Source organism: Ambystoma mexicanum, chromosome 2q (genome assembly GCF_040938575.1).
Source record: "Ambystoma mexicanum isolate Mex_15411 chromosome 2q, UKY_AmexF1_1, whole genome shotgun sequence".
Taxonomy (NCBI): domain Eukaryota; kingdom Metazoa; phylum Chordata; class Amphibia; order Caudata; family Ambystomatidae; genus Ambystoma; species Ambystoma mexicanum.
In genome coordinates this window covers 592,466,585-592,486,265 of record NC_090924.1, presented here as the reverse complement: position 1 = coordinate 592,486,265, position 19,681 = coordinate 592,466,585, and the positions used below count along the sequence as shown (strand labels likewise).

The window sequence follows — 19,681 nt, the reverse complement described above, 5'->3', positions numbered from 1 at the left end:
AACAGATTGAATCTGTCAACCCTGTAGTGAATACCTAGACACAGTGTTCTTTTTAAATGTTTTTCAACAGCACCAATTTGGTTTGAGCACCTTATAATGTTAATGTGCCACATTGATTGATAAAGATAAAGTGACGGATCAAAAAAACACCCTCCTGAAGAAAGTTTGAATGAAAATATATGAACTGAAACATGTTGAGGCATTACACCAGTTATTAAATCTTCTGGTTTGTGTATTTGGGTCTTTATCGACCAAGACATTTTACTTCTCCTGTATATGTCATACTAAGGTGTAAACAGGAGTTGTGTCCTAGTCCAGTTAAAGACTAGTGATGAATTGTTACAATCTACTTGTTAGCATTTAGCTTGGTGTCACTTGCACTTTATATTGTATGAGTTTTTAACATCTGTATGTTTTTTATGATGTTTTTTTAAAGATTATGAATAAAATGTATATATTGTGACAACAGTTTGGTGCAGCTGATTGTTTCTCTCTACCTTTGCTATTTGTATTTTATGATATCTTTGGAACATATATTCTGCACCCACGAAATCTCTACCCATCGGGATAACATATCCACCAAAACGATACAATACTTGAAGATCCCTAGACTTCTCACAGGTCCTACAATGTCCAAACCCACCCTCTTCCATGGTATAGATGGAATGGACATAATAGCAATAGGTTCTACTCTCGCAACACACCCCTTTGCAGAATCTTCACATATATGGCAATATCTGATTCTCTCTACTTCCAAGTCCATGCCGGGCCACAGGTAGTCCTGTCTTATGAGCTGTCTGGTCTTAGTCATTCCTTGATGCCCTTCATAGGCTACATCTAGAATGTTTCTCACTCCTGAGGATGGAAACACTTTGTCTCTCTCAAAATCATGCCTGAGCAATTCATCAAATACATATCTCACAGCATCTGGCATTGTTCCTTTCTCAATCTCACTATCCCTGACACCTCCTTCAAGACGCTCTTTAACATCACTAAGTACTTCATCAGCCAACATGGCTTCTTCACACTCCTTTTCCCAATACAATTCCCCGACTAATGTTTAAAATTTGATCTTCATTACATTTATCATTCTCATCTTCTACCACGTTTTTTAATCTGGAGAGGCAGTCGGCTGCCTTATTCCTTACTCCTGGTAAATATTCTATTTCCCAATTATCGTCTTGCAAACCTGCCACCCACTTGTGTATCCTTGAGGATAATGTATCTAGCCTTTTGATATGATATATTTCATTTGTATCGCGCTCATACACACGTTTCAGAGCGCAGCGAAGCAAGAGAGGACAAAACAACAATCGTACTAGGCCCAGTGACATTGAGAATGTGAAAGTGCAGGGGAGAATGAAGGGGGAATATGCAAGGGAGACGGGAGAGGTGGAAAGTGCTGAGCAAGGGGTGTCTGATAAGTGCAGGTAGGGGGTGTATAGGGTTACAGATACAGACCCAAGTGCAACGGTTGCCAGGAGGCAGTGTGGGTGTGTGGCTGGATGGGCAGGGAGCTGGGCCCGAAATCAGAGTGTAGCTAAGTGCATGGAGCCGAGCAGACAGGTCAGCAGGGGAGAGGACGAGCGAAGGCAGAAGCAAAGAGGAAAGTCTTGAGGTGCTTCCGGAACCAGAGATGGTTCTCCTTGAGTTTCAGAGTGGCATGGAGGCTGTTCCAGAGAAAGACCCCAGCCGAGATGTCCACACACTTGTAGAACTCTCCCGTCCCCTGCACACCCAATTGTTGTTGTATATACAACAAATATCTCAATTGTTAATAAAATGTGTTCAATAATATGGTTTTTGACTCACTTTATGTAAAAAGGTAATCTTTACTTTATTAATATACACTAATGTACATTAGGAGATAGACATATTTTAACCAATAATAACATATTGTGTTTATCTAGAGGCATGGAACCATGTCTAGAACTGAACTAAAGAGTTCTTTTAAATAGTCTCTTGACTGTCATAACATACAAGACTAAGCATGATGTTGACCAGATAAACATCTGGATGTACTATTGTAGACCACAAACAGAGGGACTTCTGTGCCCAATTAACGTTATCAGTTTACTATTAGGTATCTTAAGCTCAAGATGCACATCACCTGCACATCCTTTGATTCGTTTGAATGAGTACCTTAAACATACTTTGACATATGGTCCTCTAAACAATGGATTTAGCTAGTCTAGACCCATAATGGAACACATACAGGGCAGCTTAACTGGCATCCCCTTCACATATAGAAGATCCCAATAAATGCTATTATTGGTAAAAATATGTCCTAAATTGATACTATCGGATCTCAATCGGGCAGCCCATACACTAATAGAACTTCATCAATCCATCCTGTGAATTAGTTTGGACGAATTACTTACAAATCCGTAGACAGATCACTCTCAGAATAATGATTCACTAGATGTATGGCGCAAAAAACAAACAAACGCTGGCTCCATAAGCCCAGATAGATAACCAACCTTTTTGTTAAACTACATTAAAACGATTGGAGATTCCAATCGATTTTGGTTATCATTGAAACACAGCTTCATCACGTCACTTGCACAATGTGGTTTTATAAGAGCTTAAATTATTGAATTCTGTGACCAATAGACAGGTCCACATCAGAGTCTTTTATCCAGATACACCTCTGGACACAAAGAAACTAAGTTACACATGGCAATAGATTATTACCATTAAAAAACATTGATGCAGTGCCGTGGCACTGTTTACAATTAGAGACTGACATCACGCCACGTGATGATGTTTGTCAACAATGTGACGTCACCGCGCGTGTACGCGATGACGTCAGATAACATATGATGGCCATTTTACTTTGACACAATCCTCGTGGCCAGGTAGACAAAACTTTATCCTCTTTTCCACTACAGGTGAGAACGTTCTGACAGTCTGAAATAGACTCTGAGATACGTATTGAACAAAGTGGTCTTATATAAACATCATTATCTCCATTTACAGGATCATTGTTATTCGATCCCTTTCACCTAATACCTTCCATGTGGATTATCTGCGATTTGGGAGATCTATACAAGCTCTAAGATACCTACGTTGGGGTAAGATCCTTTGCACCATAGGGATGCTTTATAACAGTATGAATATATGAACAGCATACTATAGCCATTATGCTCTCTCTATTTTTAGGTACAGTGCATGAACATATTCATTGCCACATAAATCCTGGACAATTTAAACCATCACTGTTGGACCCAGACCAAGTGATTTATGAGATACAGCTTGCACAGGTAATGGCCCATACCATTTTGGGACCTTGAATCTCGATCTCCAATTAGGATTAGTAATTAGTATGAGCTACAATGTGATTATGAATTGGTTTTACCAAGGCTGTTCAGCTTTTTTACAAATAGTCTTGATTTTTCAGGATAATCTACATCATATAACATGGGAATCGGATAGGACTAGTAAACATTTGAAAGAAATGATCATTAGAAAGAAGTTACATGTGATGAACAGTACATCCAGGCGATTATTGGTTACTGGTCTATGAATCATGACAGAAGATCAATAACATAAAATGAAATGTAAAACTAAAATTTGTTTTTTGATTACTGATTATGCATTATAGATAGACTAAAGACACAGAAGTGGGTAAACAACTCCTGAAGAAGGGGAAAATTCATCACCCCGAAACGCGTAGAGAGAAACGCAAAAGGATCATTCAGATTACATATGATTAATTGTTGGTGAACTTTATCATATGTGAAATTTAATGAGGATTCAATGTGTGAAATGTGTTTACCTGTGATCAATTTAATTGCTATACACTAAGAGTGGTTGTTCTAAATGAAGGTTTAGTCATTTGAAAACTTGACCCAATGGTCAATCTGGAAATGATTACAATCAATACAAATCTGATGTTTTTGATATTTTATGAAAATTAATTAGAATGTACATGAGTGTGTATTACTAAAGTAAAGATTACCTTTTTACATAAAGTGAGTCAAAAACCATATTATTGAACACATTTTATTAACAATTGAGATATTAGTTGTATATACAACAACAATTGGGTGTGCAGGGGACAGGAGAGTTCCACAAGTGCGTGGACATCTGCTGTGTTCACATTGTTCATACAACCCAGTGTCAGGGTTGATTTTCACCCCGGCACCCCGCCAACTACCATACATTTATCAAGATGTTCTTACCATTCAGATGTGCTCTAGGCTCAGTTAGGTATAGGCCAGGATGGCATGGTTGACGTGTCAAAGGCAGAAGAGAGATGGAGTAGGATAAGAGGATAAGGACAGAAGGGATGTTCGAGTCAAGGTTGGAGAGCAGGTCTTCATGGATGTCCCGGAGAGCAGTTTCCGTGCTTCTGGCTGCTCTGAAGCCGGACTGATGGTCATGGAGACAACCAACAGAGTCAGTGTGAAGATTAAGCTGGGAGATGGCCAGTTTTTCCAAGAGTTTTCCCAGGAAAGGAGTGATAGAAATCGGGCGATAGCTGGGCAAGAGGGGTCGGCTGTGGGATTTTTGAGAAGAGGGTGCACAAGACAGTGCTTCAGAGGAGAAGGGAAGACTCCAGAGGTGAAGGAATTGTTACAGAAGTCGGCCAGAGCGAGAGCAAGGGTGTCAATGTGATCCTTGATGGTTTCGGGTGAACAGGGAAGAACCTGTTTTGATGAGACTTTCATATATAGGACTTGTCTGGAAATCTCATCAGGGAAAACTGAGGAAAATATGAGACGGAGAGAGGTGAGGCGGCTGCAGGGGGGCCTTTCGTCATCAAAATCTCCTTTAAAATGTTGTGATCGGACCGAACTGTAAATCTCACACCCCCAAAAAAAGATCTGATCTTGTCAATAGCGCATTTGACAGCTAACAACTGGATGGTGGAATAATTATGTTCCGCTTCTCTCAATACTCTGGATGCAAATGCAATCAGATACTCCTTCCCTTCATATCTTTGGCAAAGTACTGCACCCAACCCATGATTACTTGCATCAGTTGAGAGAATGCTTTTCCTACAGGGGTCAAAAGCTTTCAAAATGGGAGCTCTGCTCAATGCCCGTTTTATCTCATCAAATTCGCATTCACATTCATCATTCCATTGAAACCTTACTCCTTTCTGAACAAGTTCTCATATAAATGGTTTTACTGGCTAAATTGGGGATGAATTTGGCCTTATATTTGGCCATACCTAAAAAGGATATAATGTTTTCCTTGTTGTTGGGACTGGGAAGGTTTATGATGGTATTTAGTAGATTTATTTTTGGGTCGATACCCTGCTCTGATATCTCGTGTCCTAAGTATTGCATGGTTGCTTTGTGAAGTTTGCATTTGTCCTTGCTCAGAGTCAGAACTGCCTCTTTAATTGTATCTAGTACTCTTTTTAACCTGTTATTGTGTTCCTTTAATGTTCTCCTGTAAACTAACATCTTGAAAACACCAGACCCCTTCCATATGGTGGAATAACTAATACATAATGCGTTGGAACGTCGTGGACACCAGAACAAAGGGCATGCGCTTACATTGGAATAACCCTTCTAGAGTAATAAAAGGCTATTAAATCGGGTGGGTGCAAAACAATTTGGTGGTACGCAGATAAGTTTAGAGTGCTCATTACTTTCGCTCCATTAATAGTGCCCAACATTTCCGTTATGTTAGGTAGAGGATGCCTATCTGGTATGACGCATTGATTTACAGATCTTGAATCTATACATAGTCTGAGTTTTCCATTGGTTTTATGGACCACGACTAATGGTGAAAACCACTCTGATGATTCTATTTGTTCTAGCACACCTTATTCCTCCATCTGGTCAAGTTCACTCTTCACAGCAGTCCTAATGGCTAAAAGGTACTGGCCTCACTTTATGTACCACAGGAACAGCATCCGCCTGCAAACAAATGTTGTGCGTAAATCCCTTTAGATTGCCTAGTTGTTCACGGAACACCATATGTTGAGTAATCAGTTCCTGTGATCTATCCACGACATACACTGCTTCCTCAGCATTGGGGTCAAGTCAAGTTTTGATGCGAGCAACTGAGAAGTGGATATGAACCCTTGCTTTATACATAGACCTTTCCTTTTGTCGATCTGTTTTTGAATCTCATGATAGACCAGAACAAACCTTCCAAATCAACGCGTTTTCCTCCATAAGCCACTGGTTTGACATCAATGGCATTCAGGGTGATTCCTTTTCTCATTTTTGCACCAAAAATGGCTCTGGGTAACAATGTATACTTGTCTCCAGAGTCAATTACCATGTCCATGTATGTCTCCAATCTGTATATTCGACATGGGCTTCTCTACATCTGCATCATCATCCTCTAGGTTGTTTTTTTAATTAATTACTCGTGCTGTCGATGGTGAACGTACATTCTTCCAATTCTTCGCACTTCATCTATGCAGTCAATATTTAGAATTTTTGCCTTACAACAGTTGCTGAAATGTCCTTTTTTCATTACATCTCTTGCACATCACCTTAATTCCAGGGCACTTGTCACTGCTAGCCAAATAATACAGGCTGTCACAATGAAAGCATTTTCTCTTTTCGTTCTCATCTCTTCCTTCCCTGAACCTTCCTGTTTCTCTTTACAGTGCTTTCCTTCCTTGCTCCTTGTTTTTCCCCCAATGTGCCTGCCTTGTATTGCCAAAACTTCCATTACCTGTGGAATCTATTCTTTCCTCATTTCTGGTTCAGTCTTTTCTCTAATTCTTTTACACACTTGTTTGTATGTTCAACCTCTTTGGCAACTTTGATTACTTTGTCAATAGATGGGTTGCCCTGTAATCTTCCATTGAGCATAGTGCCAAACTCGCACGAGGAAGCCAAAGCTCTCAAAGCTGTGATAGATTTTTCAACTGTCTCTCCATTTTCCCGTTTCCTTTTACCAAAGTAATGCCTCTTTAATATGATGCTAACAGATTTATCATAGTGTTTGTCGAGCATCTTGATACATTTTTTCATACTCTGAGGTTTGTTGATTCTTCATCTGAGAGTTGAGGGAGGTTTTCAAATTGTTCCTGACCATAATAGCCTAAACAATGCATAAGTGGGCATTTTTCTTCTTTCACTGGCAAAATTCAGGCCGTGTGCAGCAAACACATAATGGTCAAAACATTTCTTCCAACGTTTCCATGGTATGCTTGGTTCGCCTATGGTTTCTCAAAAGTAGTTAGGAGGTCGTATGCCTTGCATGGTCTGTTCTTTATCTTCAGATTCCTGTTCCTTGTAGATGTATGTTGGCACAGTCTAGTGTTTTATTTGTTTCCCCAATGACACACTTCATTAATATTTGTGTAATTGTTAGGAGTGTTTTGCACTTGCAACACACTGTGGGTTTATTATCCTCTCTTTGGTGTGGCTTTGTTATTGCCTATAATTGTTGTTGCCTTATAATTGTCTGCTATGGTGGACCAGCTGTTACTGCAACACGGTTGTAGACACTGTTGATAGTGGTTTCCAAGGAAACCAAAATAGCGACACGCAACGCAGGTCTCTTCCTTTAGCAAGCGTATACGCTTGCACGTTCCTTTGTTGATTGCGGTTTCAACAGAAACCAAAATGGCGGCAGCAACGTGCCGTATGCAGTTCCTTTCCTTATCTCCTGCGCTGGATCCCACGAGCTGGTATCGGTTGCCTGTGGCTCACGCTTAGGTTCCCTTTACTGTGCCTCATGGCCCCTTCCCAATTCACTTTGGGTGTTGGGGCAGCGGGGCTCAAAGCGGAGCACTTCTCACCTTCTTGTCAGGAACTGCATGGCTCACCTCAATCTGGTGCATGTCTTTGCGCCGAAGCACTGTGTGGCTCCGGTCGTTGCAGTGTAAGCTTCTCACTGCGGTGACAGAGCTGTGCTCCCTTCGACGCTCTGTTTGGGCTTGATGTCAGCGGTTGCAGCTTTTTTTCGATCGTCAGATGGAAGTGTTGCGTTCAGTTGCGAGTGGCTACTCTGCAGGCTGCCACTCTGGTTTCCTCGTCGCCACTGAATTAATGTAACTGAGCCAGGTACGCCTGGTGTTCTTTATTGACAGGTTCGGTCAAAGCCCACCGGCTCCTTCATATAGCCCTCTTCAAATGCCCCAATGGTATGCTTGGTGCATCATTCTACTTACATTCCATGCTCTGCATTCCACACTCCATGCTAACTTAATGCGGATTGTTGAATGCATAGCATGGAATGCTACAGACAGATAAAACGTTCATCCCATCCCCATTTAACATTAATAAATATGGCAAACATTGAGAAAACTACAACTTTGTGTCCGTCACTCATTTCTGACACCTCACACTCTGCACATTAACCCAATTATGGAACCTGACGGCAATTTAAAAAGTTGTCTGCAGATCTAATAGAAAGGGAGGTGGGGGGGGGGGTTTCGTTGATGTCCTTCCTGTCCTCAAACTTTGTAAATGTCACCTGCACCCATCCCCTTAGAGTGCCTAACCTATTTGGCTTATATAAAAACATGCGTAGCATCTAGTGGAAAGTATAGTTAATGTCTTAAGGCCTATGCTGTGCAGCCCTGCCTGTAAACACACTTGCCTCACTACATGGTCTTGGGGCACATAGTGGGAGTGTATTTGATGTTCCCATTCGTATGATATTAACCTTGTTTATGTCAGGCAACATTTCAAAGCCTCCATTAACCCTGTTTCTCTTCTAATATTGTATGGACAGAGTTGGGGAAGAAGAGTGAATGAAGGATACCTTTGTTGGGAAATAGGATTATGTTTGCTTATATAGGTCTATCATGGTTTTATTTCTATTGTTGTTATCTGCTTGGAAACCAATACAATGTTTTGACAAAAAGTTAATGGCTTAATTGGAGCATTCATTTGTGTGGGGGACATGCATCCTGGGGATAGTGCACCTTCTAGTTTTATTCCACCACACTATTTTGCATAGACTACTACTTCCTAGCCGGCACTGGGTCAGGAAGGGTTGTCGAGGCAGAATACCTACAGAGGACCGTGCTCCATTACGATGATGGGGAAACAACCAAAAGGGCAAGGGGAATGGCGGCTGAATACCTACTACCTGTCGGATGAGGATATTTTGGGTGGGTTGAGTGAGTGGACGGACGATTTCTTTGCCCAGACCGAAAGGACAGTGGAGAGTAAACCTACACTATAGGGAGGCATATAAAACCGTAATAACGGGCAGAGCTATGCTGCAGATTGGCGTACACCACAAGAATAGGTGTGCATCATTGACAGAATTGGAACAGGCTATCAAGGAGAAGGAAGGGAATAATACTAGAGAGAACTCGTACAGCTCCAAGAGGGAACTGTTGCAAGCCACGATGCGGTACAGGGCGGTAGCCACGGACAAGGTGAAGCAGGCCTACTGGGCTAGCAGAACCAGGGTATATGAGACAAGGAAAAAGGCTGGCAGATTGTTAGCATGGCTAGAGAAATGGGAAGAGGGATTAAGGTGGATCAGATAAATTGAGCCTGAGGGGGGATTTTGCAGGGTGGGGCAGCGGATTGTGGAAGAATTTACGGTTTACTATCGGCAACTATACCAAGACAGAGGGGGACCTAATGAGATGAGGAGGAGAAGTCAGCGTACCTGGAGCAGATCCACCTGCCTCAACAGAGCAGGAGAGGGATAAACAAGAGAGCGAGATTACGATGAAGGAGGCTCAGAGTGCAATTGGTCAGTTGAAGTCGGGAAAACACTGGGACCAAATGGTTTCCCCTAGAATGCTGGAAAAGGTTGTGAGATAAAATAGCGAAGCCCATGCTGGTGATTATTCAGGTGAGCAGGGCAGCAGGCGCCCTTCCCGAGGATCTCAGATTAGCCACAATCATGGTGTTGCACAGGAAAGGCAAGCCAAAGCAGCCAATCTTTGCCTCCTGAACGGGGAGGCGAAGATTCTGGGCCGGGTTTTGGGGAATAGAGTACTCAGAGTGGTCCACAGGGTGATTGGACCCAACCAGTCTGGGTTTTTTCCTGCAAAGGCAACCAGAATGACCATCAGGAGGATACATAATGCATTGGCTAAAGTGAGAGATGGGGGGCCCACATGCCATCATAGGCCTCAACTCTGAAAAAGCATTTGACTCCGTTAGACAGGGATTTTTCGGGGAATCATGGAGAAGATGGGCTTGAAGAAAGGTTCATGGGTTGGGTAAAGTTACTGGAAGTGGAACCCTAGGCCAGGCTCAAGGTAAATGGGTACATTTCCGAGAGCTTATCACTTCAGCCGGGAGCCAGGCAGGGCTGCCCACTTTCCCTGCTGCTGGTCCTATGTTATATAGAAATGCTGGCGGCACTAATACAAAATGAACCGCTTCAGAGTGGGTTTGCGTGGCTGAGGTACGGGAACAGCGCATCTCACTATATGCGGACCATCTGCTGCTTTATCTCGGAGACCCTGAAAGAACTGGCCCTAGGGCCATAGCCACTATTCAGGAACCACAGCGGGTTGAGAATCAATTGGAACAAATCAGTTATGGGCCCTGTGCAAGAGGGTGTGGGGGCCTTCTCAGAAGGGTACCCCTGCTGAAGGCCAAAGGCCCTTCACCTATTTGAGGGATCAAGATTCACATGGATGAGAACCGGTTCCACCAGGATAGATTAGACCCAATCTTGATCTGGTTGCAAGAGGATGCAAAACACTGGGCAATGCTCCCACTGACCATGGAAGTGCGGTCCAGCCTCTTTAAGATGCTGACTCTCCCCAGACTGCTCTATGTTTGCAGAACACACCAGTGAAGGTACCTAGGTCCACATTTAATAGGATCGGCTCAATGCATCAGGGCATTATATGGGGGCAAGGCAACCTACCCATAGAGCTTAAGTTCCTAATCAAATCAGTATGGGAAGGTGGGCTGGCACCACCCAACATCGAAAGCATTACTGGGCAACCCAGCTACTTGAGGCTAACAAATGGGTACACAGGGGTGTGGAGCCGACTCACACGAGGCTGGAAATAGGCCATGAGCACTATCTGCTACAAGCACTTTATGGGGGCTTGAGAATACAAGGCTTACCGTCGTCCACTGACAGGGTAATTGAAACCAGAGCAGAGGCACCAAAGCCATGGGTTACAAGCCGGTAATCATGGCTGTTATGCCACTATGGAGAAATGTGCAAATACTTGCTCAAACTGGAATTCAAGCCAGATGGTCAGACAGAGGCATCGTCAGGGTGGGGTACATTATGAAAGGGGGCATGATGGGGCCCTTTCCGGATCTATGCACAACCTTTGGGTTAGAGGTCAAAGACGGGTACACCTATATTAGACTACAACATGCACTGCACAGGCAATTGGGTCTCAGACAGCAATATTCGGGTCAGACTCCCCTGGAAGTTAATATACTCCAAAGAGGAATGGAAAAAAGTCCATAACGATATTATACCGGGCCATCAATAATTTTATTTCACAGCCACCCAATAGGGTGAAGGCCAGTTGGGAGCACGATGTGGGAGAGCTGGAGGAAGAGGAATGGGTGGTGGCCCTGACGGCAGCAAGGGAGGTTAATATGTCCACGAGACTCCGGTTAGGGCAGCACAAGATCTTGCACCGGTCTATTATTCCAGGGCCTGCCGGTATCCGGTAATAATATCCCTATATATGTACAGGATGGGAAGGGCAAAACATGCTACTAGTCTGAAATCCTCAGGAGAGGATGTGTGCTTTTTCCATTTCATTTGATCCTCCCCTAGAGTGCAGGAATACTAGGACAAGATTCTACGGATATTATACAGACTGGAGGGAAGTGCCATCCCCAAGTGCCCTAAAATTGCATATTGCACATTTTGGAGGGGGCGGTGATGAACGCATGAGTGGAGGGGTAGGGGGGAGTAATTGAAAACCACAGGGTTGGCCTTACCACGGTGGGATTTGGCATCCAAGTGGGGAATGGACAGGATGCCAACGGTAGCTCAATGGAGGGAGGGCATGAACTGATGCAGATCCCTGGAAGAGTTGGTATATCGTAATAGAGGAATCCCTCTGACATTTTGCAAGATCTGAGACCAGTGGGACTCACTGGGATGAGAGGAGGGAGTGGATGCTGTGGGGTGGTAAAATGGTTGGGGCGGGATGGTAGTTTAGGCGGGATAATATTGTTTAAGAGTTAATGAGCAAGGTACGCAATATCATGTGTGTCGTTTTCATTTGGTTATGTTCTGTTAATCAATAAAAAAATATTTTAAAAACAATTGAGCTTTCATTGTCCTACAGGGGTAAAAAAAAAAAAAAAAAAAACTTAACCAAGTTTGCCTGCAGTCACTGGATTTATAAGCAGTATGTATGTACACCCTCACTGAAGTCCTGTTAAAAATAGGCATTGGCAAAATATAGAGCGCTGCCTTGTGTATAGGTGTTAAGCGGACATTTACAAGGCACTGCTATATGCCCAGGTACTCTCATAATTTTGCAGTTGCTAACATTAATGGCCATTTAGTACCAGTACGGCAAAGCCTGGCAAATGCATATCCCAAACGTACACAAAAGCCAAGTCTGCTGGATTGCCAGTGCCCGTTTTCTCTAGGGGCAAAGTAAAAGGAAACTAAAGAAGAGAAACGAGGATGGGGTGAGGGGACCACCTTCATGCTCTTGAATGGCGATGCTGTGCAACTACCTATACTGCCCGCAAGAAAGGGGAAATGGCTTTAATGATTATTTATTCCAGTACTTGGAAGTGGGAAGAAGCTGGTATGAAGTGCTGTATAAAAATGGTCATGTCATTATTATGGATTAATTACAATTCAGGTTACAGATAGAAAACGCTATATGCTCACTTTCACTTGATTTGTTGATCAAATTCTGAATCTGTGATTAAGACCCAAGACTGCGGGTACCAAGGTCAGCAAAATAGCAAATAAACCACATATCCAATAGACAACAACGTGCTATTGCTAACTTTCATGGCTCTACGTACCGACGATTTTGCTTTTGGAAATATGTTCGATCACCCATCTAGGTATTCTTCTCTCCTGATCATATGATAGTGCATGGTTTGCATAGTGTCGAACCTCTGCTCCAGTCACAGGGAATCCATACTCTTTGATCACAGGATCTTCAGATGGCTCTAAGAAAGAAAGAATACATTATGGCATAGGGAATATAATTCTTGTAAACTGGATTGTGTGCACCCAAGACAGTAGCCAGGAAATCCAGGCAATTCAGTATGGTATACAAGTGCCTTCTTCTGAACATTTTACAATGCCCCTGGGTTGCATACCTGTGAAGCGTGCCTTTCAGTCATGATTCACTATCTTGCCCCTTTCCGCTAAAGAAGACGGGCAGGGCCCAAACAACTCTCTCTCTTAGAATTGGTCATCCTCAGGTCCGGTACTGAACTTTATGTCCACAAAATATACTCCGTTCTGGAGACTACAGGGAAACCCAGAGAAAGACATTTTTACTAAGTCAATCCTTTGCTAGCCCTTAAAATATTATTATTATTATTATTATTCAGCATGAGTCATAAGAAATCTGAAAATTCTATTGCCAATTACTTTTGACTTTTCCACCTACTCCCAATTATTTTCCCATAGAGAAAAAGTCCACATTTAATGAGATCGAAGGGCAAAAACTGCTAGCGGGAATAGGACCAAACATGGGCAGGAAGCATGGACTTAATTTCCGGGACAGGTGTGGGGCTATTCTGTCCAACAGTTTTTTAAAAAAAGAGGGTGCCCAATTCTCACAAAAATATAGCTATATCTCCCATGGTGTTTTGCAGCACAGAGTTCTTCAGAAATGAAAAGACGCCTTTTTTCGCTCGATGCAAGTGATTACTGTGGTAACATCGGGGGAATGGGAAAACAAAAAGTGCAAAGAAAAGCTACCTGGAGGAGTAAAAAGGTTGAAATTACATCAGGCTACAGATGGGGAGGCGAAAAGAGGACTTCATGTGAGGTTGTGGAGTTGTGGGTGGTCTGGGGAGCCAGTTACAGTTCAGACTTTTGTGCATTATTGGGTGAATACCAGGGTAATCTCGTGAGATTACTGCGGTAATAACGCAAGACGCGCTCAGGAACAAATAGGCGCCACACAAAGCAAAGAGAGAAAGGGAGTAATGGGAGGGGAGCCAGGGAGGTAAAAATCAACTAGGCTGGTGGGGACCTAGAGAATAAGAAGGAGGTACATGAGCTGCACGGTAATTAGCGCAGGATTACTGCAGTAATTGTCAGGGGAATGAAAACGGAGGGAAAAAAATAAATGGGAGGGGGACCATGTTGTAGTCAGATGTACTAGGTAGGGGGAAATGGGTCTTTGTGCCAGTAGTCCTTGTTAGTGGGGCCCAAAGAAACATATTGGTGCAACATGTGCAGCTGCCATGTATAGAAGGACAAACGATATTGTGACAGGGACAACTGTGGGAGCTGTAGCCAAACCAGTTTGAGGTAGCAGTGACAAGAAGTCTAGGCTAAGTCTCAAGAGGTGGTGAACTTGTAAAGGGTCCACAATGAGTACACACATTGGGTGTCACAAATTACACTTAGACAGTATGCGTACAAATATAGTTATTTATGTATAGCAAGCAACGCTATGAGAAATGACTACCAACAGATAGAAGTATCACACAACACTAATAATAGTATACATATATACAGTCACTAGAGTACGGCATAATACAGATCAAACCCCTGTAAAGGAAAGTATAGATTAGTTTATGCTCTACAGGTCCACAGAGAATTCGCCCTAGCTTCAAATGTCCTTTCTCAAGTTGACTAGGGCCTTATGCCCAAAAGTTCAGGAAAAGTTCTGACACAGTGTGTAATGCTGGAAAAATGAAGGTAGGGTCTCTGGGGTCCGGTGAACGATTCCAAGGGTTAGAGGACAAGTCATTCTAACTAACAAAAGTGTCCTCAACTTTTGGAAGGCTTGCGTGAGCAAGCAATGGCAAAGCCAAAGTATTGTAAAGGTTTAAAAGTTAAAACTTTTAAAGAAAGTTTAGGGGCAGGTAAGAAGCACTGTAACTCACTCCCCATACTTCGATTCTTCACAGGACTTGGCAGGTCCATGGAAGAGGGTTCAAGGTCGCTTTTCCTGCCTTCAGCCTCACCCTTTGATTCACAGGGGTTCCAGGTTTGAGCAGATTTCTGGTCAGTTTCTTTGGCTGGTGCAAGGATTCCCGATGACAGAATGCAGAAAAACTCAATGCAGGGCCCCTCTCAAGACTGGACTCGACTCAGGTGAGATGTTTCAAATAATGATCACTGCAGCACAGCGACGCAAAGGAACTCACTTGTCGCAGTCAGACCTTCCCTCCCATCTCTGGTCCACTTGATGCTAGGACTCTGTATTTTCGCTGAGGTAAGTCTTGTAGGACAAGCTGAGGATCCCCCAAGTTCCAGGCCTCAACGCATAACGACGTCGGCAACCCAACATAGAGCTGTTGTAGTTTTAGGCTCTAGGGTTGGAACCTGCCAGTGCTGAGCTCCAGTTATATTGATCATGAGCAAGATCACAGGAGTAATTGTAGGGGTTTAGCCCAAGCCCTGTTTGGTTGGATAAGAAAAATGGTGGTCTCCTGGTTATCTCGCTTGGAAGTTAGTGAAGTAATTACTGTGACACTTTGTTCCATACGAATTGGTTCGTTTTTATTAGTGGTGGTTGTACTTGCATTGAGTTATTACATACTCATACTTGTTTTTGAGAAACAGGCTGACCTAACTTGCTTATCTAGGTTGAAACAGTGTTTCTCAAAAACAACTATGAGTATGTAATAACTCAATGCAAGTACAACCACCACTAATAAAAACGAACCAATTCGTATGGAACAAAGTGTCACAGTAATTACTTCACTAACTTCCAAGCGAGATAACCAGGAGACCACCATTTTTCTTATCCAACATAGAGCTGGTCAGCCACGGGGCGCTACTGGGGTACTTCCGAAAGCTCTTCTTCTCAGGGTACCGAGCAGATGTCAGCAATGGATGTTCCCTCCACTCCACAGGTCACAGCTCCCTCACAGGACTGCTGAAGATCGACAGCAAGACAGGATCTTCCAAGACAGCAGCAGAAGGTGGTTGCCAGGCCTCCTGCAGACGGGTCTCCGGTCTCCTCACAGCTGAGCAGGAGTCTTGGCTCCTTCAGGGTTCCCCAGGATCTCTCTAGAGTTGGTGCAGGGGTCCTCTTCTTATCCCAAAAGTCAAGCAAGAGCAGAAACTGCCACTAACCAATAGCAGAACTGCCCCCCCCCCCACACACACACACAACTCAGCAGTAGGGATGTAACGGTATACCGTTAAAGATACCGTGAACCACTTAATTGAACAATAATAACCGTCACATTGTTTATACCGTTAAGTGTGCTTTTCAATCTGATTTGGAAAGGCTGCAGTAAGCAATTGCTGCACAGTCTTGGTTTTGCACTGTTGGATGTGCCGTCTGCCAAGTAGTTTCAGTTGGAGCAGTTTTTAATGCCATTCCATAAACCACACGTGCCTTACACAAAATCAATATGTTAGCAATAGGAAGAATAGATACAGTGCCAAGGAGGAAAAGGGTTTACTTTGGGGTGGCGGCTTTGGGGTTTATATATTTATAATGGATAATGTTCTCTAAACATATGGCAATGGGGGATTTCCCTGGTTCTATCATTGAAATTACATATAATAAGTCACACTGCGAAATGCACTCATCTCTGTGGGTATTCCCTGCTGCCATACCAAAGGGTAACATGTCAGTGATTACTGAACACCTTTTGGCCCACAAGTAAACTAAAGGCTGTAACGGGGTTGGGGGGGGGGGGTGTGCGTGTGTGTGTGTGTGTGTGTGTACGTGTACGTACACAAGCGTATACTACCATCAGCCTCCATTGATCTGTGGCATGCAGGTTATCAAGATGGCAACATGTTCATCTTCACTAGTAGCCAGTGGGGAAGCAAAAAGCCTAAATGACCACTTACGAAAAGCTTTTCAGTTTGCTTTGCCAGTTGCAGCAGGCCTCCACCCCACCCCCTCCTCTCCACACATGTGTTTGTGTTTGGTGGAAGCAAGGCATTTCAGTGGAAAGTATGTTGAAAAGCCCAATTCTGGCCCTGGGTGCCTGGTTTTGTTTGTGATGATAAATCTGTCAATTTATGACCTTTTAGAAAATATTTGTTAAGATCAGTTAACTCCACCTGCTATACCGCGATAACCATGATATACCGTCATTTGGAAAGAAGGTTATCGTACCGTCATAAAACGAATACCTTGACACCGCTACTCAGCAGTGGTCCAATCAAGACCACTGGTGGGCACACTCATGCATAACACTCAGACACACTGAAACCAGTTTGTGGATTGGGACCAGAGAGTCCCAGCCCACATCCTGCCAGCAAACACACATAGCCCTCCAGCAGCCCGCCAAAAGCCTCTGCTTTCCCGGGCACTGGAAGTCCATATGAGGATTTTCCTGGCCTCAAAGGCCAGGGAGAAGGCTTAAAGACAAGATGACCGAAGGGCAAGCGAAAAACCTTATGGCATGGCCACGTTTGGTCACTAGCCACAGTTAGTAGCCAAACGCGGTAAGGCTAAAGCGACATGTCAGTTTCCCTTTAACAGACGAGCAAAAGACAGTGTACTGAAACTTAAGGCTTCACTGCACTGTAAAAAGTACAGGTCAGGATAAAAAATAAAAGCAAATGTTTGGTGTCTGTTAAAATGGTAGGAAAGGTGCAGTAAACAGAAATCTTTAAAAACACACAGCCAAAGGCTTTGTTCACAGACGAAGGTCAATGCTAGTGGCCCTTGAATAAGCTATAGTATAACGACACCCTTGAAAGTCATTGAAAAAAACGTTAGTTAAGAGGCAGTTAAAGTGATCAGATTTAATGCAACGAAACTCTTGAAATTCAGCAGATGTCGGAATTGACGATCATCTTAACTCAGCGCCCCCCTGGTTGCAAAACCCATGAGCACATACATAACAGATGGGATTCACAATTAGGAGGCAGGCAAGATAACCCTCACTGCGCTGAGTGCTCGCTGCTGCAATCTGTGTGGGACCTGCAGGTCGCAGGTTTGAATCCCAGCAAAGCCAACCAAACCTTTCATCCTTCTGAGGTTGATAAATGAGCACCAAATCCAGTTGGGTGATATTGTATGTATATTTGTTCTATGTTAAGCACTTAGGCATAAGCACTACATAAATAACCTATCATTAGATTCTAGGGATCATCAACGGGGGAACGCCGAGTTAAGATGATCATCACTTCCCACATCCGCTGAATTTCAAGGGATTTGTAGTGTTAAATCGGATCACCTTAACTGTCACTTAACTACAGTTTTTTTCAATATACACTGAGACTATGCCCCAGATGGCGTCACTTCTCTCTAGAGAGGAGCTCCTTTTTATGAGGCTAGGGAGGTGAGGCCGCTAACCGATAGTCCCCCTAGGGGTGGTAACATACAGGAGGATCTCATGGAGAGGAACTCTCCTTCTGCGGACAAGGACGCGAGTCTGAAACATGGCCCCTTTAACTCTAAACCCCACAGGGTAATAACACCACCCAAACCATTCTTGCCGATGATAAAGTCGAAGACTATGTGTTACTGTAGTGTGTCAGACAGTCTCTCTTTAACAAGTACTGGGACAAAGAAGAATACAAGAACGCTACCGTCAAACATGAGGAATGTCTAACCAGCTGTGGTCAATCGAACTGGCGTTGTGCTGGAAGAAGCCCAGCCATTTGAACTAAACAGCAAGGAAGGCCAAGGAGCTCGATATCCGGAGAAGGGAGAAAGATCTCAATATCCAAAGACAGAGGAAGGTGTTGTGAAGACGACTGTACTAGGAAGTGTTATCGGCAGACAGAGCGTCGGCCCAAAGAGTTGGAGGAGCAGCCAAGAGAAAACATGAGACGGGAACCGAACTAGTCAGAGAAGACGAAACGGTAAAACGGAGGTCAATGGACTGATAGAGATAAGGAACTCTGTCAAACACCAGACCAGTCCGGGAATCCGAAATCAGACAGTGCAAGGTGGCAGTTTGAGAGAAGGAGGAGAAAATCGAGAGGCGCAAGGAAAGCATCTCACATAACAGCCAGAGGCTAATGCAGAGAATGAATGGAACCAGTGTGGTGGTTGCATGACCTATAATGGGTGGGCTGTGTGGTCCAACAACTACGCAGTGACCGACAAGCAGAGCCTGCCACGGAGCTGTGTAGGCAAACAAGCAGGTCGTGAATCAAACAGTGGTGGTGGCGCAACCTGCGACTGGTGGATCATGTGGTCCAAAACTTGCACCCAAACCCCCAGAAACAAGCAGTTGTGAGAGCAAGCAGGCCCAAATCGAGAATATTAAAGTCGATAAAGAAGTGAACACGTGTCCCTGAAAGGAACTGGATACAATAGCAGAGCCCAGGTAACCCACTCTGTGCCAAACCTAAGAGGGGCCCGGAAGCTCCAAAAGATCGAAAGTCTTTGACCGACAGAGAACTGTGAAAACTAAGGAAAGTGAATCCCGCATTGTGAAGATTAGTACAAGAACAGTGTGTTACAAAAGTTGATGAGAGTCAAGCCGACAGAGGAAAGCCGACAAGCATGGGCACAGGCCGAAAACCTGTTTAAAAAGGCATTAAGGTTTGTGAAAGCAAAAAGCATTGCAATACAAGGGGAAGGGAAGTGTCCCCCTTGTCATCTGGGTTCCGAGCCCGGCTGAGGGAGATCCAAGGGTGGAAAGTTATCACCCAAAGTTCACTGAGAAAGGAACTGTTTTGATAATTTGTTGAATACGACTTCTGA

At 43.7% G+C, this 19,681-nt stretch overlaps 1 protein-coding gene across 2 annotated transcripts in view; it reads right to left on the bottom strand.

The window, feature by feature from the left end:
* The window catches only part of EXOG (exo/endonuclease G), a 590,322-nt gene that overhangs the window by 537,862 nt on the left and 32,779 nt on the right, over positions 1-19,681 (bottom strand). The window contains exon 2 of one of the 2 annotated variants that reach the window (XM_069647734.1): positions 12,879-13,028. In XM_069647734.1, the coding sequence (XP_069503835.1) occupies positions 12,879-13,028 (150 nt within the window). Of the gene's footprint in view, positions 1-12,878; positions 13,029-19,681 lie in introns of those variants that run through there. The other variant, XM_069647735.1, reaches the window with a different exon arrangement.